This window comes from Pongo pygmaeus, chromosome 1, assembly GCF_028885625.2.
Source record: "Pongo pygmaeus isolate AG05252 chromosome 1, NHGRI_mPonPyg2-v2.0_pri, whole genome shotgun sequence".
NCBI classification, from domain to species: domain Eukaryota; kingdom Metazoa; phylum Chordata; class Mammalia; order Primates; family Hominidae; genus Pongo; species Pongo pygmaeus.
In genome coordinates this window covers 48,879,198-48,903,551 of record NC_072373.2, presented here as the reverse complement: position 1 = coordinate 48,903,551, position 24,354 = coordinate 48,879,198, and the positions used below count along the sequence as shown (strand labels likewise).

At 41.1% G+C, this 24,354-nt stretch overlaps 1 protein-coding gene across 9 annotated transcripts in view; it reads right to left on the bottom strand.

Moving 5' to 3' along the window:
- KIF14 (kinesin family member 14) overlaps window positions 1-10,305 on the bottom strand; it is a 68,491-nt gene extending 58,186 nt beyond the window's left edge. Inside the window, exons 1-6 of one of the 9 annotated variants that reach the window (XM_054449739.2) lie at window positions 10,209-10,268; window positions 9,908-10,046; window positions 9,048-9,170; window positions 7,104-8,329; window positions 4,844-5,098; window positions 3,814-3,901 (exon numbers count right to left, since the gene is read on the bottom strand). In XM_054449739.2, the coding sequence (XP_054305714.1) occupies window positions 3,814-3,901; window positions 4,844-5,098; window positions 7,104-8,215 (1,455 nt within the window). In that variant the 5' untranslated portion in view covers window positions 8,216-8,329; window positions 9,048-9,170; window positions 9,908-10,046; window positions 10,209-10,268. The other 8 variants (XM_063647440.1, XM_063647429.1, XM_054449730.2 and 5 more) reach the window with 8 other exon arrangements.
- Between the last annotated feature and the right edge of the window lie 14,049 nt (window positions 10,306-24,354).

Here is a 24,354-nt window from a genome sequence, read left to right as displayed (position 1 = left end):
AAAAAAAAATTAATATGAACAACATCAAAAGTCCTTGCATTTCTTCTTAACTTCTGCATAAGGTTCGATTCAATCCAATAAGCATTTCTTAAGTACCTACCTACTGTGTGTATGGCTTTAGGTTATTGTCAGGACATAAAGAAGTGTAAGACAAGATTCTTGCCCATGAGGCTAAGATCTCAGAGAAATATAACTTACCTTCCAATAGATAAAACACAGCAATAGAAAATTAATTTAAGAATCAAAACGAGATGACTATAAATATGACTAATCAGAAAGGGGAAAATTTAGGATGGCCAGAGAACAGGGAAGGAGTAAATAGAATGTGAGGCATGAGAGACAGAGTAGATTGAACCAGAAAGAGGGCGTAGGGCATTCTTGGGTAAGGACAGCAGCATCTGTGCATCGCATGTGCTCAGAATAGGAAAGACACCCTGTAGGTTGACATTTGATCTGGTAAGATGGAACCTTAAATCAACAACTCTTCCTCATTGGGAAAGAAAGCAATCATTAGACTAAGTGGGCTGAGCTTCTCCTCCTTTTGACTCTGAAAGATACAGTGTAGAGGCCAAAAAGGGGAAACTTTGCTTCCAAACAGCTCTTCTGACAGTTAGGGAATGGTTTCCTTATTAGAGAAATAAATTTCATCCACTGACCCAGAAGTGAGTAAGCAAGCATCTAACAGAATTGGAAGCTTCAAGGGAGTGTCAAAGAGATTTAAGTTCAATCCATCAAATATTTATTGTGCCCTACTAGGTACAAAGCACTCTTCTAGGAGCTGTGGAAAAATATGAGATGAACTGGACATAGTTTTTATCCTGAAAGAATTCAGAATCTAATTGGAGATGCAATACAGTACATGAGTAATACAAGGCAGAATATAGCAGGTGTCATGAGAGAGAAACAAAACACTTCCAAAGAGACCAGGTATAAAGGAACACCAAGTAATTACAAGGTCATTGACAAATGCTATGAACAGGGATGGGGGCTGTCAGAATTCAATAAACATGTAATAACGCTTATTTTATGTAAAATAGTATTTTATGTTATAGAGGCTCCAAGAGGACTTAGAAATGAAAATGTAGTGTGGGAAACGAATTGGAAAAGGTAGTTAGGGCCACATTGGAGGGGACCTACTTTTTTCTTCTCCTCTGAGGCTCCTGCCATCATGCTCGCTATACCACCTTCTATTACTCCCATTCACATACTATTATCCTTTACCATCCTGGGTAATTCCAAAGTTGATATAACCACAGTTAGTTGGGCTCACTATGTGCCAGGCACTCTTCAAATCCTTTTGTATAGATCAACTAATTTAATCCTCACAACAAACTTATGAGAGAGATATTGTCAATTGTCATCTCTATTGTCTATTCTGAAACACAGAGAGACATTAAGTAAATTGTTCAAGATCACATTTCTACTGCAGTGATGAAGCTTAGATTCAAATTCAAATAATGTATCTCCAAAGTCCATGCTCTTTTTTTTTTTTTTTTTTTTTTTTGAGACAGAGTCTTGCTCTGTCACCCAGGCTGGAGTACAGTGGCATGATCTCAGCTCACTGCAATCTCCACCTCCAGGGTTCAAGCGATTCTCCCGCCTCAGCCTCCCAAATAGCTAGGATTACAGGCGCCTGCCACCACACCAAGCTAATTTTTGTATTTTTAGTAGAGACAGGGTTTTACCATGTTAGCCAGGCTGGTCTCAAACTCCCGACCTCAAGTGATTTGCCTGCCTCGGCCTCCCAAAGTGCTGGGATTACAGGCGTGAGCCACCGTGCCTGGCCGACCATGCTCTTAAGCATTCATTACCCTATATTATTCAATGACGTAGTCATTCCATGCAAAATCTGAGCCTCCCAGTCCTTTGAAATCATTCCAAAGACCTTTGCCTCAACTTCACTTATCTATCTCTTCCTGGCTTTACCTTCAAATTACTATCCCTCTAAAATCTGGACAGCCAAGAGGAATCTGCCCCACAAGCCCACAGCTTTCTCACTCTCTTATGCCCACTAAACTTGGACTTGAATCATATTTCATCTCATAGTCTCAAGACCACCATGTTTCTATTGATCCCCATACTCCTCCTATTTTCAATTTAATTACTGGGAATGAGAGGATGAGGGTAGAAGACAGAGGAGAGGCAGTATATCCACAGAAGAGACAGAACTCATCAATTACTTAAATCTGCTTTTCCTCTTGTGATCTCAAAAAATGACATCGATATCTAATCCGGTTGTCCAACCAGAAACATTGATTTCTCTCTCCCTCATCCTCCATTTCCAATAATCAGCAAGTCTTACCAGTTATACTTACTAAGACGACTGTCCTTCATGAGCCAAGTTCTGCAGGCCTCTCTAGTTTATTCTCTTTTTCTTTTTTTTTTTTTTGAGGCAGAGTCATGCTCTCTGTCACCCAGGCTGGAGTGCAGTGGCGCGATCTTGACTCACTGCAACCTCCATCTCCCGGGTTCCAAGTGATTTTCCTGCCTCAGCCTCCCAGGTGCCTGGGATTATAGGCATGTGCCACCACACCAGGCTAATTTTTGTATTTTTAGGAGAGGCAGGATTTCACCATGTTGGCCAGGCTGGTCTCAAACTCCTGATCTCAGGTGATCCGCCCGCTTTGGCCTTCCAAAGTGCTGGGATTACAGGCGTGAGCCACCACGCCCAGTGTCTAGTTTCTTCTCTTATCGCTCTCCACCCTCAAATTCCATGCTCAAAACAAAGTGAACAATTTATAGATTCCCAAAGGCTCCCTACTTTTTTGCTTTCAAATCTTGGTACATGCTGCTCCCTCTTCCTGGAATGTCCTTCTCCCCTTCTTCACCAAGCTAATAATGCTATGTATCCTTCAAAAATAAGCTCAGCTGCTCCTTCCTCTGAGAGAATGTCTCCCTCCAACCTTCTATGTTCTTTTTTACATGTTCTATTAGAGCATCTACTTTAGTTTGTTTAGCATTTAATTGATTGTACTTGGCTATTAACTGACTTATTTCTCTCACTACACTCCTTTGAATACAGGGACTGGGTCTTTTAACTCCACACCCCTAATCTAGCACAATTTTCCCAGCTTCCTTTATCATAAAAAATACTGGAGGAAAAGCATGAAAATTATAAAATCCCAAGCTCTACACCAGACTAACTGACTCAGAACCCCCAGAAGAGATTTTTAGCAAGTGTGTACATACACATACACATGCACATATATGTCCCTGCCAAGAATCCCTGGTGATTCTTATGACCAAGAAAATTTGAGAAAAAAAAATTTTGATCTAACAAGCTGCCTGGCAACAGCAGAATGCTCAGTAAAAAGTAGCTGAATGTGTAAATGAATAAGTGAAACAGGAAGCCAGTACAGCCTATTCAGGTGTAGAACAGTGGAAAAAGCATGGCTTTTGAAGTCAACTCTGGGTTCAAATCCCAATTTCACTACTCTTTCTGAGTCACATTGTCCAAAAGGTTATGCCTGCTGTCCTTAGTTAAGCTGTGCACCTATCTGACTATAAAGACATGTATAATAGCACATAGCTACCATGTTTGTGAGCCTCTACATATACACAAAAGTAAAGCAAAAACAAGGGAGAGAAGACAAGGGAGAAGAGACGACTTCACTATCACTGCCCACCAGGTGAAATTGATTCTGAATTTAGAATTTCCACCCTCTCTCTCCATACCACTGTTCCAAAGAAGAGTGATCTATAAATTAGAACTGATCTTCCATTAAGTATTTCCTTAGTGGCCATGACTGATTTGAACTTGATTTGACTATTTTCTACTCTGATAAGAAGCTTGCAGGTATTATAAGAACATACCTCTTGGGTTTGTTTTCTGGCTACTTGAGAAAAAAGATCTTCACAAAATCTTGGAATTATTCCTGGTTCTTCACTAAATCCCATCATCCTGAAAAATACATTATGAATAAGGGGGAAATAAAACTAATTCATTTTTTTAAAATTCTTTTTGGGGAAATGGGCTGGGAAGGGAGTAGGAAGCAAGTTCATTGAATCTCATAATTAAGAATCTGGACTCTGAAGTCAAATCTGCCTGAGTCCAAATCTTGACTCCAAGATATTTAACCTCACTAAACTTCAATTTCCTCTACTGTAAAATGGGAATAATAAAACTATCTAATTCAGAGAATTATTGTGAGAGAATATAAGCAAAGTCTTTAGCACAGTGTCTGGAATATAGTAAGAACTCAAATGTTGGGCAACTCGCTCGGGTCCCCTTCCACGCTGTGGAAGCTTTGTTCTTTCACTCTTCACAACAAACCTTGCTACAAAAAAAAAAAAAAAAAAAAAAAAAAGAACTCAAATGTTAGCTACTGTTAAAATGCTCAGTATTTCCTTCTAGGACAGGTATTATTATCATAGCTACCATTTATCAGATGCCCCCCCACCCTTTTTTCTTAAGAGATGGGGACTAAGTTGCCCAGGCTGGACTCGAACTCCTGCGCTTAAGCAATCCTCCTACCTCAGCTTCTCAAGTAGCTGAGACTACAGGTGTGTGCCATCACATCTAGCTTAGATGCCTTACTTTTAATTCTCACCGAAATACTTATAAGATAACCTCTCTAGGCCTCAGTTTATGTAAAATATATAAAGTACAGTAAAATAGGGCCAATGATAATTACAAGATGAATTGTATCAAGGCAAATGTGTAAACTGAAGCCCAGAGGCTAAGTAAATTGCCCAAGTTTGCAGAACTGGTATATAAAATGGATGAGATTTGGGCCAAGATCTGTGTGGTTTCAAAACTATATTCTTTCTATCACTCCCATGCTGCTTCTCACAAAAGTATATTTAAACACTTCTGGATAATTGCATTTCCAATACAACTTACGTATATGATTTTCCAGAGCCAGTCTGACCATAAGCAAAAAGACAGGTATTGAAGCCTTCAAAGGCTCTTTCTAGGAGTGGTGCTGCTAGCTTCTCATAGACAATTGTCTGGCTAGCGTAGTGAGGATGACATTCATCAAAAGACCAGAATGAAATATCATAAATAAAATTATAAACTTGTTTCATGTCAGGATGTTCCACAGTTATTTCTTTCCCACTCATGAAGACTACCTGGGATGCTTTTTCAATCTTCTCTCTTGAAAGAAGCACAAAGAAAAAAATCAAGTAACTAAAATTATCATGGGTATTATTCTCACAGAACATAATAAATACCTCAAAACTATTTAAACAATCTTCTAAGGCAAGATAATTCTTTATTTTTATGTGGAAAATGCAGATAAGCAAACATAATTCTAGTGGGTTTCCAAAATATATTTCCTGTGGCTCCAGTGCCACCAAAGGGAAAATCCCAGATTTCTCCAGAAAACCTATCCTACTTTTACAAGATTTTTTCCTCTTTTTTTTTTTCTCTTGAACTATACCTTTTCCCATCCCACCTACTATAATCTACCTATACTCTTCATTCAAATCTAGAAACATCTTTATTATACAAATTTGGGGGGGTACCAATCTAAATAAAGCTGGCGTAAAATACAAATATAATTTTAACAAACTCAGTTGACTATAAGTTTGAATCATAAGTCTCTCTTGACTACTAAAGATCTCTCCTCCTTCCTCTAGATTCTCTCCCTTAAAATCATGAATCTTCCTGTATACCCTTTTTCCCTTTGAGACTTAGGTGGAAATCTTTCATTTACTTTAGATCTACAGAAAAACATCATCACTCCTTGTCTGGCTCCAGATATACACTCCCTCCCCGCTCCATCTCTGACTCTGAGACTGCTTTAAATCAGAATTTATTCTGGAAAAAACACCTGCTTCATCAATTTGACAAGTACTCTACCCTGGCCCTGCTTTCAAGGCTTGTCTGATGAGTTTGGAATCAGGCACTTGGTTCCTTACTAAGTTCAGTATAGTCATCCATCTTGCGTTTTGTCCCTACCAGCTCTTTCTATTGTTTCTCTTCCTGTCATGGTTCTTGAGGCTCTATTAGGCATTCCAATTCTCTCAAACCAACTCACCCTCAGTTCTCCCTCTTAATACTAACCCATTTGCACGAAAAAGATTCTACAGTACTGTATAACTTGCCTTTAACTACTGACCCCTTAGGTTCAAACTGGAGGTTCCTGCCCTGATGCAGTGGTCACCAAATCCTCTTCTAATTTGCTTAGATACACAGCTTCAAGTTAAACACTACTAACCCTGTGAAGTTTTTCACTGTCCCTTAAAATATTTTAAACAACTACATTAAAATATTTTAAAACAATTACATTTTGTCACATTCACATTTTGTCATGTCCATCTTTTCCAATCTTATCTTTAATCTGTGTCTTTCCCACTCACAACCACTTTTAGAGAGAGATTTTTTGCCATCAAAATCAAATCTAATGTATCACTGCATTTATAACTACTATATAGTAATCAGAGACAATGATGATGATAATCACCACTCTGGAAAGGGTTTTGAAAGGACCTCTTTAGGGAACTAGTAATTTGTTATGGCTCTTCTTTTTTTTTTTGAGACAGTCTCGTTCTGTCACCCGGGCTGGAGTGCAGTGGCCTGATCTCAGCTCAGTGCAGCCTCTGCCTCCCAGGTTCAAGTGATTCTCCTGTCTCAGCCTCCCGAGTAACTGGGATTACAGGTGTTCAACACCATGCCCAGCTAATTTTTGTATTTTTAGTAGAGACAGGGTATCACCATATTGGCCAGGCTGGTCTCAAACCCCTGGCCTCAAGTGATCTGCCTGCCTTGGCCTCCCAAAGCACTGGGATTACAGGAGTGACCCACCACACCTGGCCTGTTATGGCTCCTTTTAAGGGATAGGTATAACATTCCAGCATATATTGCAGATCTGAAAGCAGATTTCATTAGAGACCTAAGTGACTTATTCAGACTTTTTAAAAGCAATATATCTAGAGAAACTCAATATACAAAATATTGTGATTCAATTTTTTAATTTTATAGTCAGTGATCAAAAATTATCAACACACTACAACTAGACCTAAAAGTTCTTTCTATATAAAAGTATTGCCAACAAGTTTGAAGATGCATGAATACACTGACCTTCCAAAGGCAGAGAGGAATTAAAGGTACATTACATGTAACTGCTTGGCTTTAGATTTTAAAAGGCGTCACATACCTCTTGGTGAAAGGTCTTACGCGTACTGCCACTGTCACTTGACTATTCTCTACTTTTAAGGGGTCTTTTGCTGCAGAGGTGTTCTGAACTACAGTTTCTTCTTCGGGAAGAATTGTATTTTCTGCGGACCTTTCCTGTTTATTTGCAAGAAAGGAACTTTTTGGTCTTTGTTTAACTTGAAGGTTAGACATTCTATTCTTCAGTATTGATGGAGCTGGGCTCTTAAGCTGAGGCAGGCCGCACTTTGGCGTCAATTTGTGTTCTGTTGTACATTTTGTAGGTGTTCTTTTTTCTAAGCTCCCAAATTTATTTGACGTTTTTGCAATTTCCTTCCCAATACTTCTATGATACAAGTTTCCTGTTCCCAACACTTTGATATCCAACTTGCTCTGAGTAGCTTTCGTTGTCAAGTGTCCTGATCTAACAACTTCAGTCTGACTCAGGGAAGCAATGGGTGGTCTATTACTTGAGTACTTAAGTGCAATATTTTCATTTGCTCTACCAGGGGCAGAAAATGTTTCTTTGTATTTCTTATCAGCCATCATTTCAATGACCTGTGGATCTTCATCTAAAGGTACAGAAGAGGCAACAAAAGAGTTTTTAGCATTATTTACAATCCTTACATTTGTTCTACTTTCCTTAGAAACACCATTATTTTCTGTTTCACCTCCCACATTCAGTGTCATTTTGACAGAATCTATTTCAGCTGTTTTCCACTTTTCTGCAGAATCTGTTTTAGCACGACGTTGTAATGTAAGACGTGTTTCTGCTGTTTTTTCAGTTGTGTCTTCCAACTCACTACCAAGCAAAGATGATTCTTTGTTCCTTGTAGTTCTTCTCTGAAGTGCCAATCTACCTACAGGATTAGGGGTAAGGGGCATGTCTGCTGTTTTTTTACTGGCAGAAATAACGTAAGTTCTATTTATGTCTCTGACTTTACCTGCAGATCTCAATAATGGATCATCATTTTCACATTCTGACATATCCAACTTCAAATGCAGCTTAAGTCGGCTACTGTGGGTGAGGGCATTCAGTGATGAACTATTTTGGTAAGAAGGAATATCAAGAATATCACCGCTGTTATTTCTATTATGAGTACTGTGTAATGACATTTTGGCAGACAGTTATTTAAAAAAGAATGTTACTAAGACCCTAAGCTCTTCTTTGGACATTCATTTGATTTCCAGCCATTTCTTATGTATCCATTTCTGAAAATATCTGCTAAACTGAAAGAAAAAAAAGATTTAGATCATATAGACTACAAACAAGCTTTAAAAATATATAGAGAACATCCCATTGTGTAAGTAAATTCCCAGAGGCATACATTACAATAGGTCACAATCTGCAGCTCAGATACTGCTTCCAAGCAGCTTCAGGCAAGTCTCTCAGAGAACTTACCATCATTATTCAACAAATATTGACTAAGTTTCCATTAGTGCCAGGCCCTCTGATAGATACTGTAGACTTCAAAGACAACAATACAATTCCCATTTCTTTAGTCTAGAAGAAATATACTGATAAGCCATATATCAGGCCAAATGTGTCAAGTGACTTAGAAGATGTAAAAAGTGCATGCCAACATAGATTTTCAAGTACTCCCAGTGTGCGGAGTGGGAAGGACTAAAGGAAACCCTAGCACCTAAATCAGAGTGTGGAGCAAAGTATTTTTATAAATACCTGCTACATGTATTTTTTTTTTTTTTTTTTTGCCAATGTTCCATAAGAAGGTTCATTTTATTTTATTTTTATAAAAATATTTTTTTTGAGACGGAGTCTTGCTCTGTCACCAGGCTGGAGTGCAGTGGCACGACCTTGGCTTGCTGCAACCTCCACCTCCTGTATTCAAGCGATTCTCCTGCCTTAGCCTCCCAAGTAGCTGGGACTACAGGCGCCCACCACCACGCCCAGCTAATTTTTGTATTTTTAGTATAGACGGGGTTTCACCATGTTGGCCAGGATGGTCTCGATCTCTTGACCTTGTGATCCACCCGCCTCGGCCTCCCAAAGTGCTGGGATTACAGGCGTGAGCCACCGCGTCCGGCCCACGTATGTTGAATACAGGAATGCCTATAGAGAAGATTAAAATGATTGGTGTCACGAGGCAGATTATTCCCAAGTACCACAGGCAGTAAGTACGATAAGTACTGTAAATTAATTGTGTTGAGAAAAACCATGCAAGATTAGATAAACAGACAACCTGCCCTTTAGCAGTAAGACAACAAATTAGACAGAGGTGTATGTAAATATACAGCAACAATATCTATCAGGTATTAACGTTTTAAAGAAAGGGAACAGCAGTGACAGCTAAGAGACCTGGCTTTTAGTCAACTTTGTATCCAACTCCTTACAAGGATGTAAACAAGACTTTAAATTTGCATGCCGCGTTCTAACCTTTAAAATTACACTGGTTCAAACTATTGCAAAGATTATTGCTATCGAGGAACAAATTAATGGAAGGTAATTTTTAAATGAGGCTTTTAAATTTTTACATAAGTAACAGTCATTACAAAAAAAATTCGTCAGGTTATAAACATCTCCCATCAACGTTTCAACTCAAAATACAGAATTTTCCTGTTATAAAATGAATTTAAAGGCAAAAAGAAGATTCTGGAAATTCTCTTGCAACTAAAAACCATTTGCGATTTGCACAAATCAATACGGTTTCTGTTTGAAGAGTTTCACCATCAGATTTTAAAGAGGACTGGAAGGAATCACAAGGAAAACAAGCACAATCCAAACCAAAACATCCGGTGATTCTGTTCCTTCTCTGCTAGTCATTACCAGCGGCTATGACTAAGAATTACCTCTTAATGCTAACCGACTCGGGGAGACTCGGGGAGAAGCCCACGGGCCGAGAGGCCCTGAAGTCCGGCTTCCCGGTCCCAGCAGAGACGCTGCCTTGCGCCCTTCGTTCGGGGACCCCTTCGCCGCCGACCTGGAATGCTAAGGAATTGAATGGGGGACCGGAGCTAAGGCCACCCGCCCGCAGAGCAGCGGTCGCCTGTAGGGAAAGCGTCCGCACGCCCTCCCCAGTGCCGAAACTTCGCCCCTCCGCAGGGTCCGGCACCTTGGGCACCCCCTCGAGACAGTCCCCAGGCCACTCACCACCTCCAGCGCCGGCTCCCCAGAAGGCCGCAATTTGAATGGGCGCCCCGCCTTCTGATTGGCTGCTGGGCGTCGCGTCGGGAGCCGCGCCTTCGCTTCCTCCCGCCCCCCGGAAGTGCCGGTGGTTGGCCTCCGGTAGCCTTCTCTGAATGCTAGACTCGCCCCACCCTCATCTCCCAGGCGACGCTCCCGCCCCTCCTCGGGTTCTGCTAAAGCGTGGAGCTTGGCCCCCTTTAAATCCGACCACAGGAAGGGGCGGCGGTCGCGGGCGCAGCGGGCACCTCGTTGAAGTGGGTGTTAAACGAAAAGCATGACAGTGACACTCTTGTCGATCTTTAATCTAAAAGAAGCCATTACATCGAAGACTTCACATTGTAAATGGATATTTGCCCCCAAGTTAATCGTAATAATTAACTTTTCTAGTGTTTCCTACGCAAGGCGTTCACGTAGGAAATATGCTAAATGTCTTACATGAATTTTTAAACAGTCCTGAAAATCTTGTGAGATAAATATTAATGTTATCCCTCGTTTACAGATGAGGAACTGAGGTTTAGAGTTAAACTTGTGAAAGATCAGACAATTAGCAGTGGCATAACTAGAACTTGAAGGTTCTTGCCGCCTTACAATGTAACTCCGTTTCAGTAAAAGTTCCCTTTTTTATTTTTATTTTTTTTCTTTTTTGAGACGGAGTCTCGCTCTGCCGCCCAGGCTGGAGTGCAGTGGCCCCTGCAACCTCCGCCTCCCTGGTTCAAGCGATTCTCCTGCCTCAGCCTCCCGAGTAGCTGGGATTACAGGCGCACACCACCACGCCCAGCTAATTTTTGTATTTTTAGTAGAGACGGGGTTTCACCATATTGGCCAGGCTGGTCTCGAATTCCTGTCCTTGTAATCTGCCAGGCGTGAGCCACTGCGCCACCCGGCCCCCCATAAGATTTTGAAATCTGAAAAAAAATTAGAGACACATTCTGAAAAATAACCAGATAAATGAGAAAGACTACATAAATAGATATTGTAAAGCAACAATGTTTTTTAAACAGGCAAAAAGTACAGAGATATTGGAGAAGTATTCACTGAGATAGAGACCATAAGTAGCTCCAATTATATAGACCAACCAAACAGATGATAAAGTACTCATTCTAAATCTTACTCTAAAAATCATTCTAAAATTCAATTAAAATTAAGGTATAAGGAAACTATCAGAAAATAGAATATAATATTTATCAGGGCCAGGTGCAGTGGCTCACGCCTGTAATCTTAGCAGTTTGGGAGACCAAGGCGGGCGGATCACTTGCAGTCAGGAGTTTAAAACCAGCCTGGCCAACATGGTGAAACCCCGTCTCTCCTAAAAATACAAAAATTAGCCAGGCGTGGTGGCGAGCCCGTGTAATCCCAGTTACTCAGGAGGCTGAGTCAGGAGAATCACGTGAACCGGGGAGGCAGAGGTTGCAGTGAGCCGAGATCGCACCATTGCACTCCAGCCTGGGGGACAAGAGAGAAACTCCGTCTCAAGAAAAAAAAAAAAAAAAAATTATCACATCTGTGGGAAAATGATCATTCAATTTAGAACCAAAGCAAGATATGTCAAAGAAAAGACTGACAAACTCAAATACATAAAAATTTTAAACATATGTATAATTCGAAATAATAAAAATAAAATGTAAGGTAACTGGAAATATATATTAAACATGACAGAAGACATAAAGACCTTTTTCAGTTTTAAAAGGAAAATAAGCTCATAAATAGAATAAAAAATCAAATGGGCTATAAAAATGCACAAAGGTATTTCACACAAAAAAGAATTAATGGCCGGGTGCAGTGGCTCACGCCTGTAATGTCAGCACTTTGGGAGGCTGAGGCAGGTGGATCACCTGAGGTCAGGAGTTCGAGACCAGCCTGGCCAACATGGCGAAACCCCGTGTCTACTAAAAATACAAAAATTAGCCGGGTGTGGTGGCACCTGCCTGTAATTCAAGCTAGCTGGGAGACTGAGGCAGGAGAATCGCCTGAACCCGGGAGGCGGGGGTTTCAGTGAGCCCAGATCACACCATTGCACTCCAGCCTGGGCAACACAGCAAGACTGTCTCAAAAAAAAAAAAAAAAAAAAGAAAGAAAGAAAGAAAGAAAAGAGTTCACATACATATAAAAATAATTTATATAAAAATAGAATGCACATACCTGACCATTAAGTGCAACTTTAGAAAAGAATTAGGTACAAGCTTTTAAAAATTGTAATTTTGGTGCTGGTGATTTGCACCAAAATTTAAAAGTATACATTTCTTTTCTTTTCTCTTTTCTTTTTTTTTTTTTTTGTTTTGAGAGAGAATCTCACTCTGTCATTCAGGCTGGAGTGCAGTGTCGTGATCTCAGGCCACTGCAGCCTCAACAGCCTGGTGTCTAGTGATCTTCCCGCCTCAGCCTCAGCCTCAGCCTCCCAAGCAGCTGGGATTACAGGCACACACCACCGCCCCGGCTAATTTTTTTTTTATTTTTTGTAGAGAAAGGGTTCTTGCCATATTGCTCAGGCTGGTCTAGAACTCCTGGGCTCAAAGGATCCACCCGCTTCAGCCTTCCAAAGTCCTGAGGTTACAGGTGTGAGCCACCGTACCCAGCCTAAAGTATACATTTCTAGTGACATAAATTGGTATTCTTCTTTGAGGACAGGGACCATGTCTGTTTATAATGTATCCCTAGTGCTTAGTATAAGTCCTGATATATAGTAGATGCTTGATAAATATTTGCTGAGTAAATAACAACCCCTTTTAGGAAGCAATGTAATAATATATTGGGAGAACCATAAAGATATTCATACTCTTTGACCTAGTAAATGTACTACAGAAATTTATTCTAAGAAAATATTTTAGGCCGGGCACAGTGGCTCACACCTATAATCCCAGCACTTTGGGAGGCCAAGCCGGGCAGATCACAAGGTCAGGAGATCCAGACCATCCTGTCTAACACCCTGAAACGCCGTCTCTACTAAAAATACAAAAAATTAGCCAGGCGTGGTGGTAGGAGCCTGTAGTCCCAGCTACTCAGGAGGCTGAGGTAGGAGAATGGCATGAACCCGGGAGGCGGAGCTTGTGGTGACCTGAGATCGCGCCACTGCACTCCAGCCTGGGCAACAGAACAAGACTCTGTCTCAAAAAAAAAAAAAGAAAAGAAAATATTTTAGTAGAAACCAAAAAGTATGTAGGAATATTGTCTACCTATATTGGCCCCAAACTGGCAAAAAAAAAAAAAAAAAATTGAACTACACAACCATGAGAGAATGGTTTAAATGAATAAAAATGAGGAAAACCTAATAAATTGTTACAACTATGAAGTGTCCATTAAAATTAGAATTATGAATTAAATATAAATAGGACCAGACAATGCCTGGCCTATAGACTAAATCATAATCGGCCCCACCAGACTGTGAACCCAGGATGAAGCAGGACCTTGTCTATCTCACCCTTGCCTTCCAGTGCCTGGCATGGAGCCTTCCTAGGGCCATCATCTAACACTAACCACACTTCCCTCTTCTTCCTTTTTTTTTTTTGAGATGGAGTCTTGCTGTGTCACCCAGGCTGAAGTGCAGTGGCGCGATCTTGGCTCACTGCAACCTCTGCCTCTGGGTTCAAGCGATTCTCTTGCCTCGGCATCCCATGTAGCTGGGATTACAGGCACCCGCCACCATACCCAGCTGTAGAGATAGGGTTTCGCCATATTGGCCAGGCTGGTCTGGAACTCCTAACCTAAGGCAATCTGCCCGCCTTGGCCTCCCAAAATGCTGGGATTATAGGTGTGAGACACCGTACCCGGCCACTTCCCTCTTCTTATTCTTATTCTCTTAGATGCTCCCAATTTCATTCTAACCACAGGATTAATACTCCATAGTATCAAGGGTCACCTGTGAGCCACCTCCAGTTTACACAAGATGGATTTTGATGTGTTATTTATTACACAGAGATGGCGCTTCTCTCTGCAAATCCTGTTGGCAGCTGACTAGCAGAGAAAGTCACTTAACCTCTGGGTGACTCAAATTTCTCATCTGGAAACTGCAGATGGTAATACTAGCTACCCTGAAGACTTGTAATGAGGATTAAATTAGATAATATATGCAAAGTGCTTAGCATTGAACCCAGCACAGGATTAATGCTCAATAAATGTTAGCTACTAAATTTTGTATCCTAATGTAACTCTCCAAGGCACTGAAAAGCTCTATTCAAGCTAGTGCTGAGGAACTGGGATTGTGCATTTTATGGGCTCCCTGTTATAATGATAATGACATATTTTATTTTATGAAGGATGAGGATTATGATTTAATCCCTAGAAATAACCAACAAGATGAAATAGTGAGTCTTTTTTTAATGGTCTCCCTGTACTCTATTAAAAACCAGGAGAGAACAATGAAACACTGTCTCTAAGAGAGAGCAGTCCTTATCTCCACTTTGCTCCAATTTACTTAAATTTTTTAGAAATTCAGATCTTACATGCTCTTTGAAGGAAGACAAGAAAAAGGAACCTAGAAAATGAAGATTTGTCCAGCACGAGGTTCCTAGGGCAGGCAACCTGATGCTTCTCAACTCATTTCAAGGCTTCTCAATTCATTTCAAGGTTTAGTTCAAGGCTTAGTTCCTTAGTTCCTTAGTTCATTTCAAGGCTTAGTTCTTCTGAGTCAATGGCTAGCATCCCAGCTATACAGCAGTGATTGCTAGAAAAATAAATTTTCATAATATATGTGAAACACCTTTTAAAATGTGACATATGGGGCTAGGCATGGTGGTTCATGACTGTAATCCCAGCTCTTTGAGAGGCCAAGGCAGAAGGATGGATTGAGACCAGGAGTTCAAGACCACCCTGGGCAACATAGGGTGACTCTGTCTCTATAAAAAAAGTCAAAAAACTAGCCGGGCGTGGTGGTGCATGCCTATAGTCCCAGCTAATTGGGATGCTGAAGTAGAAGGATCACTTGAGCCAGGGAGATTGAGGCTGTGGTGAGCCTGGTTGCACTGCTACACTCCAGCCTGGGTGATAGAGCAAAACTTTGTCTCAAAAAATAAAAATAAATAAAATGTGACATATTACTGTATATAAATCTAAGTTGATACATTTTGACTATATATAGTTATATATATGTGATAATTAAAATAGATAATGTATATGAAAATACATAACGTGTATGATAATCTCATGTTCCATCCAAGTATATTGCATGAAACATAAAGACTACATAAGTGTGAATTAAATCAGAACCAATTGAATTTTCAGTCATCTAAGATAACTCTACTGATAATATATTTTTTTCTTAGTTTCCTATCTTATTCACCTTTGCTTCAAACTTACCTTCACTTAAGCCCTTGTTTAGTAGGGCCGGTTCTACACCTGTGTCCTGGATTCATCTTCTCTGTCTTCCAGGGACTTCCCTGCATCAAATATCCCCTACTTTCCCTCCATTTTCAGCATCTCTCTTATCTGAAAAAAATAAGAAAAGATACCCCCCACCTTCCTGCTCCCCAGCTCCTGCCCTATCTATCTTGCTTCATGTTCAGGTTCCTCTTAGAGAGGGTACACCAGGTCAAGAGGGGATGTGATGCCCTTTGTATTCATGCGAGAGAAGCTTGGTCAGAGCTGTTAGCTCTGTTGGATGTGGTAGCAGCCAGAAGGAAAAACACAGTAAGACTGTGTTCTAAGGAAAGTGCTGAGAAGTAAAAACTCATTAAACCAAGGGGAAAGTAGAGGCCACCAACGCCCCAAATAAGCAGGATCCCTGTAACCATGGGAACGCAGCTGAAGCAGAAGGTACAGGTGGGTGTGGTGGCTCACGCCTGTAATCCCAACACTTTGGGAGGCCAAGGCGGGTGGATAACTTGAAGTCAAGAGTTCAAGACCAGCCTGGGCAACATGGCCAAACCCTGTCTACACTAAAAATATAAAAATTAGCCAGATGTAATGGCACCTGTCTGTAATCCCAGCTACGCAGGAGGCTGAAGCAGGAGAATCGCTTGAGCCCAGGAGGCAGAAATTGCAGTGAGTCGAGATGTTGCCACTGCACACCAGCCTGGGCGACAGAGGGATACTCTGTCTCAAAACAAAACAAAACAAAACAAAACAAAAAACAAGGTACAAATCAGTAAGAGAGTTTGCGACTTTTTCCATGAACACAACTGAGGTGTCCACAGCTCTTTCATGTTGGATGCTAATCCCAAGGAACATTGTTTGGGTCAAGAGCACATTAGGGATGAGGACAGGCCACTGCCTCTTCATTCAGATTTCTTGAAGGCTGACTCTTACTTTCTCTACCCACTTTTTGTTCCTTCCCTTCACTCCTCAGTTCACTGGCAGCTAACTTCTTCCCCAACGATTTGATTCCATCATTAACATTATTGTGAGAGGCAAGAAAGGTATGATTCTAGTCAGTGAGCTTCAACATTAAACAGGGTTCTGCTCTACGAAAAAAGTGCCGACACACCTTCTCCAAGGTCACCAGTAACCTCACTGCTAGCTCTAATAAAAACTAAGCTTCAGGCCGGGTGCGGTGGCTCATGCCTGTAATCCCAGCACTTTGGGAGGCCGAGGCAGGCGGATCACGAGGTCAGGAGATCAAGACCATCCTGGCTAACACGGTGAAACCCTGTCTCTACTAAAAATACAAAAAATTAGCCCGGCGTAGTGGCGGGCGCCTGTAGTAGTCCCAGCTACTCGGGAGGCTGAGGCAGGAGAATGGCGTGAACCTGGGAGGCGGAGCTTGCAGTGAGCCGAGATAGCGCCACTGCACTCCAGCCTGGGCGACAGAGCCAGACTCCATCTCAAAAAAAAAAAAAAAAAAAACTAAGCTTCAGACTTCATGTGACTAATCTACATCGTTTAAAGCACTCCTCTATTGTTTTCTGAGATACTCACTCTCCTAAGCTCCAGTTTCCCACACCTTCTTCTCACTCTCATTTCATTGTTCTTTCTTCTAGTAAAATGAGGAGTCAGAGAACAAAGCGGCAGAACTGGTATGAGGATAGAAATGGGTTAGTTTATTTTCTGAAAAAAAAAAAAAAAGAAATTCACTTGCCAGTGTAGATGTCCAACTAGATAAATATATATGATGACAAGGGCCACACCCTAGGAAGGGAAGAATTGGAAGGAGCCTGGATCCTTGATGACAGGGAGCTTGCTTTAAAACCCTGGACTTTCTACTTCCTGACTTCTTTTCATAAGACAGAAATAAACACCTGTTTTTTATTTATGTATTTCTTATTTTTTTGAGACAGAGTCTCACTCTGTTGCCCAGGCTGGAGTGCAGTGGCACGATCTCAACTCACTGCAGCCTCCACCACCCGGGTTCAAGCGATTCTCGTGCCTCAGCCTCCCAAGTAGCTGGGATTACAGACACGCATCACCCACGCCTGGCTAATTTCGTATTTTTACTAGAGTTTCACCATGATGGCTAGGCTGGTCTCAAACTCCTGGCCTCAAGTGATCTGCCTGCCTTGGCCTCACAAAGCATTGGGATTACAGGTGTGAGCCACTGCATCTGGCCAACATCTGTTTTTTCAAAAAACCACTTATTTGAGTTTTCTTTTTGCAGCCTAATTCTAACTAATATAACCTTCATTACCTGTCTACAAAATAAAATTCAAATATAACTTGAAAGGCCCCATGACCTGGCCCCTGCTTCCCTTTGTGTTTGGTCTCCTGCCCTAGCCTTTGCTCCCTAATTTCTTGTACTTTCTTCTCAGTCACTTCAAGCAACTGAAGTTCTCTGAATATAACATATGCACCTTCACATGTGCTTCATGGTGCTCATGTGGGTTTAGGGAACAGGTGTCCTTGGCCTGTTTCTACCCTCCCTGAATTGGAGCTTCTGCAAAGACTTCCATTAAGGCAAGGCCGTCTTCTAGAGGTTCTGTACCGTGAACCAGGAGACAACAGGTGAACTCTTAAAGAGTAAAACCTATCCCAAATAACCCATACAGTACTTCTGAAAATACTAGGTTTGTGCAAAAGTAATTGCTGGTTTTGCCATTAATGGCATTTTTGCCATTCTATATCCACATAAATTAGTTATATCCACAAAAATGTAGTTGTTTTTCTAACCGTTTTTAGTTTGTGTATTCACATAAATCAATACTCTAATTTAAAAAACAGCATACAAAAGATTATGTCAAGTAATTGCTTCTCATGTTTGTGGATATAAAAGGGCAACTGTCGAGGGCATTTTTGCCATTAGTGGCAAAACCCACATTTACTTTTGCACCAACCTAATAAGAGCAAGTATTTTTTTAAATCCACCAGAGGGAGACAAATAGAAAGAAAACGTGGAAAGAGTCGCAGTAAAGCTGGCACGTTTGAAGCTTTCTAGATTATGTAAGATTTAAAGAAAAATGATTAACTCATGCTAATTAATGATCTCTTAAGATTAAATTTTTTTTTTTTTGAGACGGAGTTTCGCTCTAGTTGCCCAGGCTGGAGTGCAATGGCGCGATCTTGGCTCACCACAACCTCCGTCTCCCAGGTTCAAGCGATTCTCCTGCCTCAGCCTCCCGAGTAGCTGGGACTACAGGCGTGCACCACAACCCCAGCTAATTTTGTATTTTTAGGAGAGATAGGGTTTCTCCATGTTAGTCATGCTGGTCTCGAACTCCCGACCTTAGGTGATCCACCTGCCTCGGCCTCCCAAAGTGCTGGGATTACAGGCGTGAGCCACCGCGCCCGGCCTAAGATTAAATCTATTACAATTTAGCCAATTTCACAATTTTTAAATTATTAAGATGTGGTATGTATTTTCCTGGTGTTTGTATCTAGTTGCACTTGGGGTCTATAACGAAAAGGTGCAATAGGAAATTAATAATTTTAAAATGCAAAGGACAAAGCAAAAGTTGTGGAAAAGTGGTAAGAGCACTTTGGATTCTAGCTGAGGATCTGTCTCAACCTAATGGTGAGACCAGAGATAAGTCTCCTTACTGCAGATCCCTCGCTTGTGAAACGAAAGTGCTGGATTAAATCATCATAACCAGCAAGGATTGAGTCCTTTCTTTGTGCAAGATAAATAACCTAATTTAACTCCATAACCTTATAAGATAGGTATTATGATTGTCGCTGTTTTACACATGAGGGAAAGTGGGTTTCCGAGGAGTTAAATAGCTTGCCTGACATTATACAACTATTGGGTCACAGAGTTAGGTTCAGAACTCAGGAAATTAAACACCATTTCCTGTACTCTGCACCACTACGCTGTACAACTGTTTTTACAGGTTCTTTCTGGATCTCTAATGTCTATGGCTTTATAATAAGGACAAGAGTTAAACAAACTGCATGAACCTAAAGGTATTTTAAAATCTGTCATATTTTGTATTTTCCTTCTAATTTGCTTTATTTTTACTTTTATTATTATTTTTTTTTTTTTTGAGACGGAGTCTCGCTCTGTCACCCAGGCTGGAGTGCAGTGGCGCCATCTTGGCTCACGGCAAGCTCTGCCTCCCGGGTTCACGCCATTCTCCTGCCTCAGCCTCCTGAGTAGCTGGGACTACAGGCGCCCGCCACCACGCCCAGCTAATTTTTTGTATTTTTAGTAGAGACGAGGTTTCACCGTGTTAGCCAGGATGATCTCGATCTCCTGACCTCGTGATCCGCCCGCCTCGGCCTCCCAAAGTGCTGGGATTACAGGTGTGAGCCACTGCGCCCGGCCCTAATTTTCTTTTTCTTTCTTTTCTTTCTTTTTTTTTTTTTTTTTTTGAGACAGGGTCTCAATCTGTTGGAGGGCAGTGTCATGACCATGACTCACAGCAGCCTCAACTTCCCTGGGCTCAGGTGATCCCCCCACCTCAGCCTCCCGAGTAGCTGGGACTACAGGTGCGCGCCACCACGCCCAGTTAATTTTTGCATTTTTTTTTTGTGATGACGGGATTTCATCATGTTGCCCAGGCTGGTCTCTAACTCCTGGGCTCAAGCCATCCACCTGCCTTGGCTTCCCAAAGCTTTGGGATTACCCGCGGGAGCCCCTGTGCCTGGGCTCCTACTTTCTAATACGTGTTAGACCAAGAGTCTTGGAAGTATCCGCTATAATATGCTTACATTTTTTTTTGTATCAGGTCTTGTTGATGAATCTCTATGAATTCAGTTGTTGTCACTTGGTGAAACAATCTAAATACATTCAGCAATACTGCCAGTAATTTTAAAAGAACAATTATGTTATGCAAGTAATCCCTTTTATTATTATTATTATTATTTTGAGACAGAGTTTCACTCTTGTTGCCCAGGCTGGAGTGCAGTGGTGCGATCTTGGCTCTGCCTTCCGAGTTCAAGCAATTCTCCTGCCGCAGCCTCTTGAGTAGCTGGGATTACAGGCATGTGCCACCACGCCTGGCTAATTTTGTATTTTTAGTAGAGACAGGGTTTCTCCATGTTGGTCAGGCTGGTCTCGAACTCAGGTGATCCTCTCCCCTCGGTCTCCCAAAGTGCTGGGATTACAGGCGTGAGCCACCACACCCAACCTAGTAATCCTTTTTAATATATAAAGAAAAGAACTCAGGGATTCGAAAATATTATAGACTCTCTTTTTCTCTTTGAGTCATGCTGGTTTCATTCCAGGAAGATTAGCAAGATTTAAAAACCATTGTCAGCCCCAAAGCCTAGTGAGTATCCTATTTTTACATAAAGGAAGCTTGGGTCTTACATAAAGTTTCGTTTAGGAAGAACAATTTTTTTTAAGGCCTAGTTTGACCTTCAATCGGTTGTCTTCTTCCCATTGTGCTTTGCCAACATAGCCCAAGGTCATTCTGACATCCTGTTGAAAATGTTGGGGATTCCTCCAAGTAGACTTGAAGGTATTTTCCTAAAATTGATAATGAAAAGCTTCAAGTCACTTACTTTTCAACAAATTTACAGAGAGGTATTAGATGATCTCAATAAGAATGTTGAGTATGTACAAATCACTCAGCTGTCTGTACTAACCCCAAAATAGTTCATAATCTCATTTCTTTTCAGTGGTACATGTCAATACTAGCAGTGTCTAGGCTGCCTAGAATTGCCTAGAATGACACATGTTTAGTTGTTTTTATAATCAATTTTTAGTTTGTGTATTCACATAAATCAATTTTCTAATTTAAAAAACAGCATAAAAAAGATTGTGTCAAGTAATTGCTTCTCATGTTCGTGGATATAAAAGGGCAACTGTCAAGTAAGAAGCCACCTGGATTGTAAGAATTATACATCATCTCAGTCTTTCTAGAGGGGAGAGAGGGGAGTTTTTCTTCAGTCTTGTAGCTTCATGAATAATTCCACACCCATGCACATGTCTTTACCCGTTTACATAAGGCTTTTTTTTTTTTTTTTTTTTTGGTTTAGACCACAGGCTGTTCTCTGATTCACTCAGGGGAAAAAAACATCTACCATTAGAAAGAGTTCTGCTCTTTCTTTTTTTTTTTCTTTTTCAGATACAACAGTCTGGGGTACAACAGAGAGTTGAGTGTTCTATTTGGACTAACATTTTCTCAGTTTCCTCTAGCATACAAAGACGAATAAATGATGGCATTTTTCTGTCTTCTGTGATAAACAGTGTTTTTGCAAGCCATGGTGTAGGTTTATGTGGACTTTATGGGTTTCATTTAATTCACATGAAATTATGCCAAAGAATGAGCCCATTCACTGTGTCCTGTATTTCTCCCGGCTGTATTTCTTTAAATATTATTAATAAGTTTCTGTACCACAAGCATTCATTAAACCCAAACATCCACTCCAACTGACAGCAATTGGGCCTGAGCAATTTGAGATTATATTCCTGAAAAAAGAAAATGAAAACAAACTCTCATTTTATCAGTTTTCTCCCTTATCCCAGAAATTTAACAAGGGCAATGCAAACTGCTATCCTAGAATTTATTCCACTGTTTAGGCCGAGCGCAGTGGTTCACGCCTGTAATCCTAGCACTTTGGGAGGCCGAAGCGGGCAGATCACGAAATCAGGAGATCGAGACCATCCTGGCTAACATGGTGAAACCCTGTCTCTACTAAATAATACAAAAAATTAGCCGGGTGTGGTGGCGGGCACCTGTAGTCCCAGCTACTCCAGAGGCTGAGGCAGGAGAATGGCGTGAACCCAGGAGGCGGAGCTTGCAGTGAGCCGAGATCGCACCACTGCACTCCAGCCTGGGTGACAGAGCGAGACTCCATCTCAAAAAAAAAAAAAAAAAGAATTTATTCCACTGTTTGAAAGTCTAAAGCAGGACTGTCCAAGACAGTGTGAGTTACATGTGAATTTTAAACCTTCTAGTACCCACTTTAAGAAAAGTAGAAAGAGAAGGGACAATTTATTTTATTTAATTAATCTATTTTTTTTTTTTTTTGTAGAGATGTGGATCTCCCTATGTTGCCCAGGCTGGTCTCAAACTCCTGGGCTTAAGGAATCCTCCTGACTTGGCCTCCTAAAGTGCTGGGGTTACAGGAGTGTGACACTGCATCTGGCTGATTTTAATAATTTATTTAACCCAATACATCAGAAATATTATCATTTCAATACATAATCAACATTAAAAAAATGTTCATGGCCGGGCACGGTGGCTCATGCCTGTAATCCTAGCGCTTTGGGAGGCCGAGGCGGGTGGATCATGAGGTCAGGAGTTCGAGACCAGCCTGGTCAACATGGTGAAAACTGTCTCTACTAAAAATACAAAAATTAGCCGGGGGTGGTGGTGTGCATCTGTAATCCCAGCTACTCTGGAGGCTGAGGCACGAGATTGCTTGAACCCAGGAGGCGGAGGTTGCAGTGAGCCAAGATAGCACCATTGCACTCCAGCCTGGGCAACAGAGCAAGACTGTCTCGGGAAAAAAAAAAAAAAAATTCAGATATTTTACATTCTTTCAGGCATTCAGTTAAATTTTTACACTTAACAGCATTTACAAGACCAGCCACATTTTAAGTACCTGATAGCCGCAATATTGGATGGCACAGGTCTAAGGAGTCTCTCCCTCTCCCTTTCTCTCACTGCATACAGGAAAGAGATAGCAGGGTCTTAGGATGTGGATTCAAAACGTATTAAATATCATAAGAGAATTGCATTCTAACTGGATGAAAAGGGCTGGAATCCCCACATCTCCTAGTGTCTCTCTGGCCACAAACTCCATGGCCTTTCTGTTCTTTGATCTGGTCTTTTGTTGATCTCTGCTGGCAAAGAGCTGTGGTTTGAAGCGTTTCTGATTTCATGAAGTTGGAGCTTACCCTGAACTGATGGTTCTACAATAACCTGATTTTATATGTACCTGACTGTGCTGAAATTAATGCTAACTTCAAAATTATTCCATTTCCTTTCTCTCAGCTTAAAACCCGCCACTCTCTCCCTATAATTTAGAAGTCTTATCTCAAAAATATATGCCAGTAAAAAGTGCCAAGTCAGCAAAGGGTGAGGCCAAAGACATAAAAAGAATTGTGTGGGCCAGGCACAGTAGCTCAAGCCTGTAATCCCCAAGACTTTGGGAGGCTGAGGCAGAAGGATCGCTTGAGGCGGGGAAGTGGAAGCTGCAGTGACATATGATCACACCACTGCACTCTAGCCTGGGCAACAGAGCATGATCCCGTCTGTAAATAAATTAATAAATAGATAAAATAATTGCGGGGACCCTTATTTGATACTCATGACCCCTGAACCACAGTTTAAGGAATGATTTTTTTTTTTTTTTGTACTCAGCTCGAGAAGAGGTTAAAAAAAATGCCTTTAAAAAATATTATAGCATGTTCCTGAGTCCCAGACCAACCTTTCCTTTTTTCTCTTCTGTTCCCTTTTTAACACAATTCTCAGTTTCTGGGTAGCTACAAGCCCAGGATTGCACCCAGGATTCTAAATGAGATGTGAGAAACCATTTACAGAGAGGAACTATTACTTTGCTTTACAAGGAAATCCCCTGTTTGCAACTAGACTGTTGATGATATTATTATCTAGCCCTAGGGCTCTTTCCTCATTATTTTCTGCAATTCTACTTATTAGGGCTCCATTTAAATGTCTCGTGGATGCTACTTTGAAGCATGACCTTCCAGCTTTGTGAGACTGAATTTCACTAGCCTCATTTCTGCCCATTTCCCTAAACTGTTTAAATCTCTAGTAATCTGGTCCATTCCTAGAATGAAGCAACTGATACTCCTTCATCACAGATTCATCTGTAAACTTAGCTTCCTACCTCAGGACAC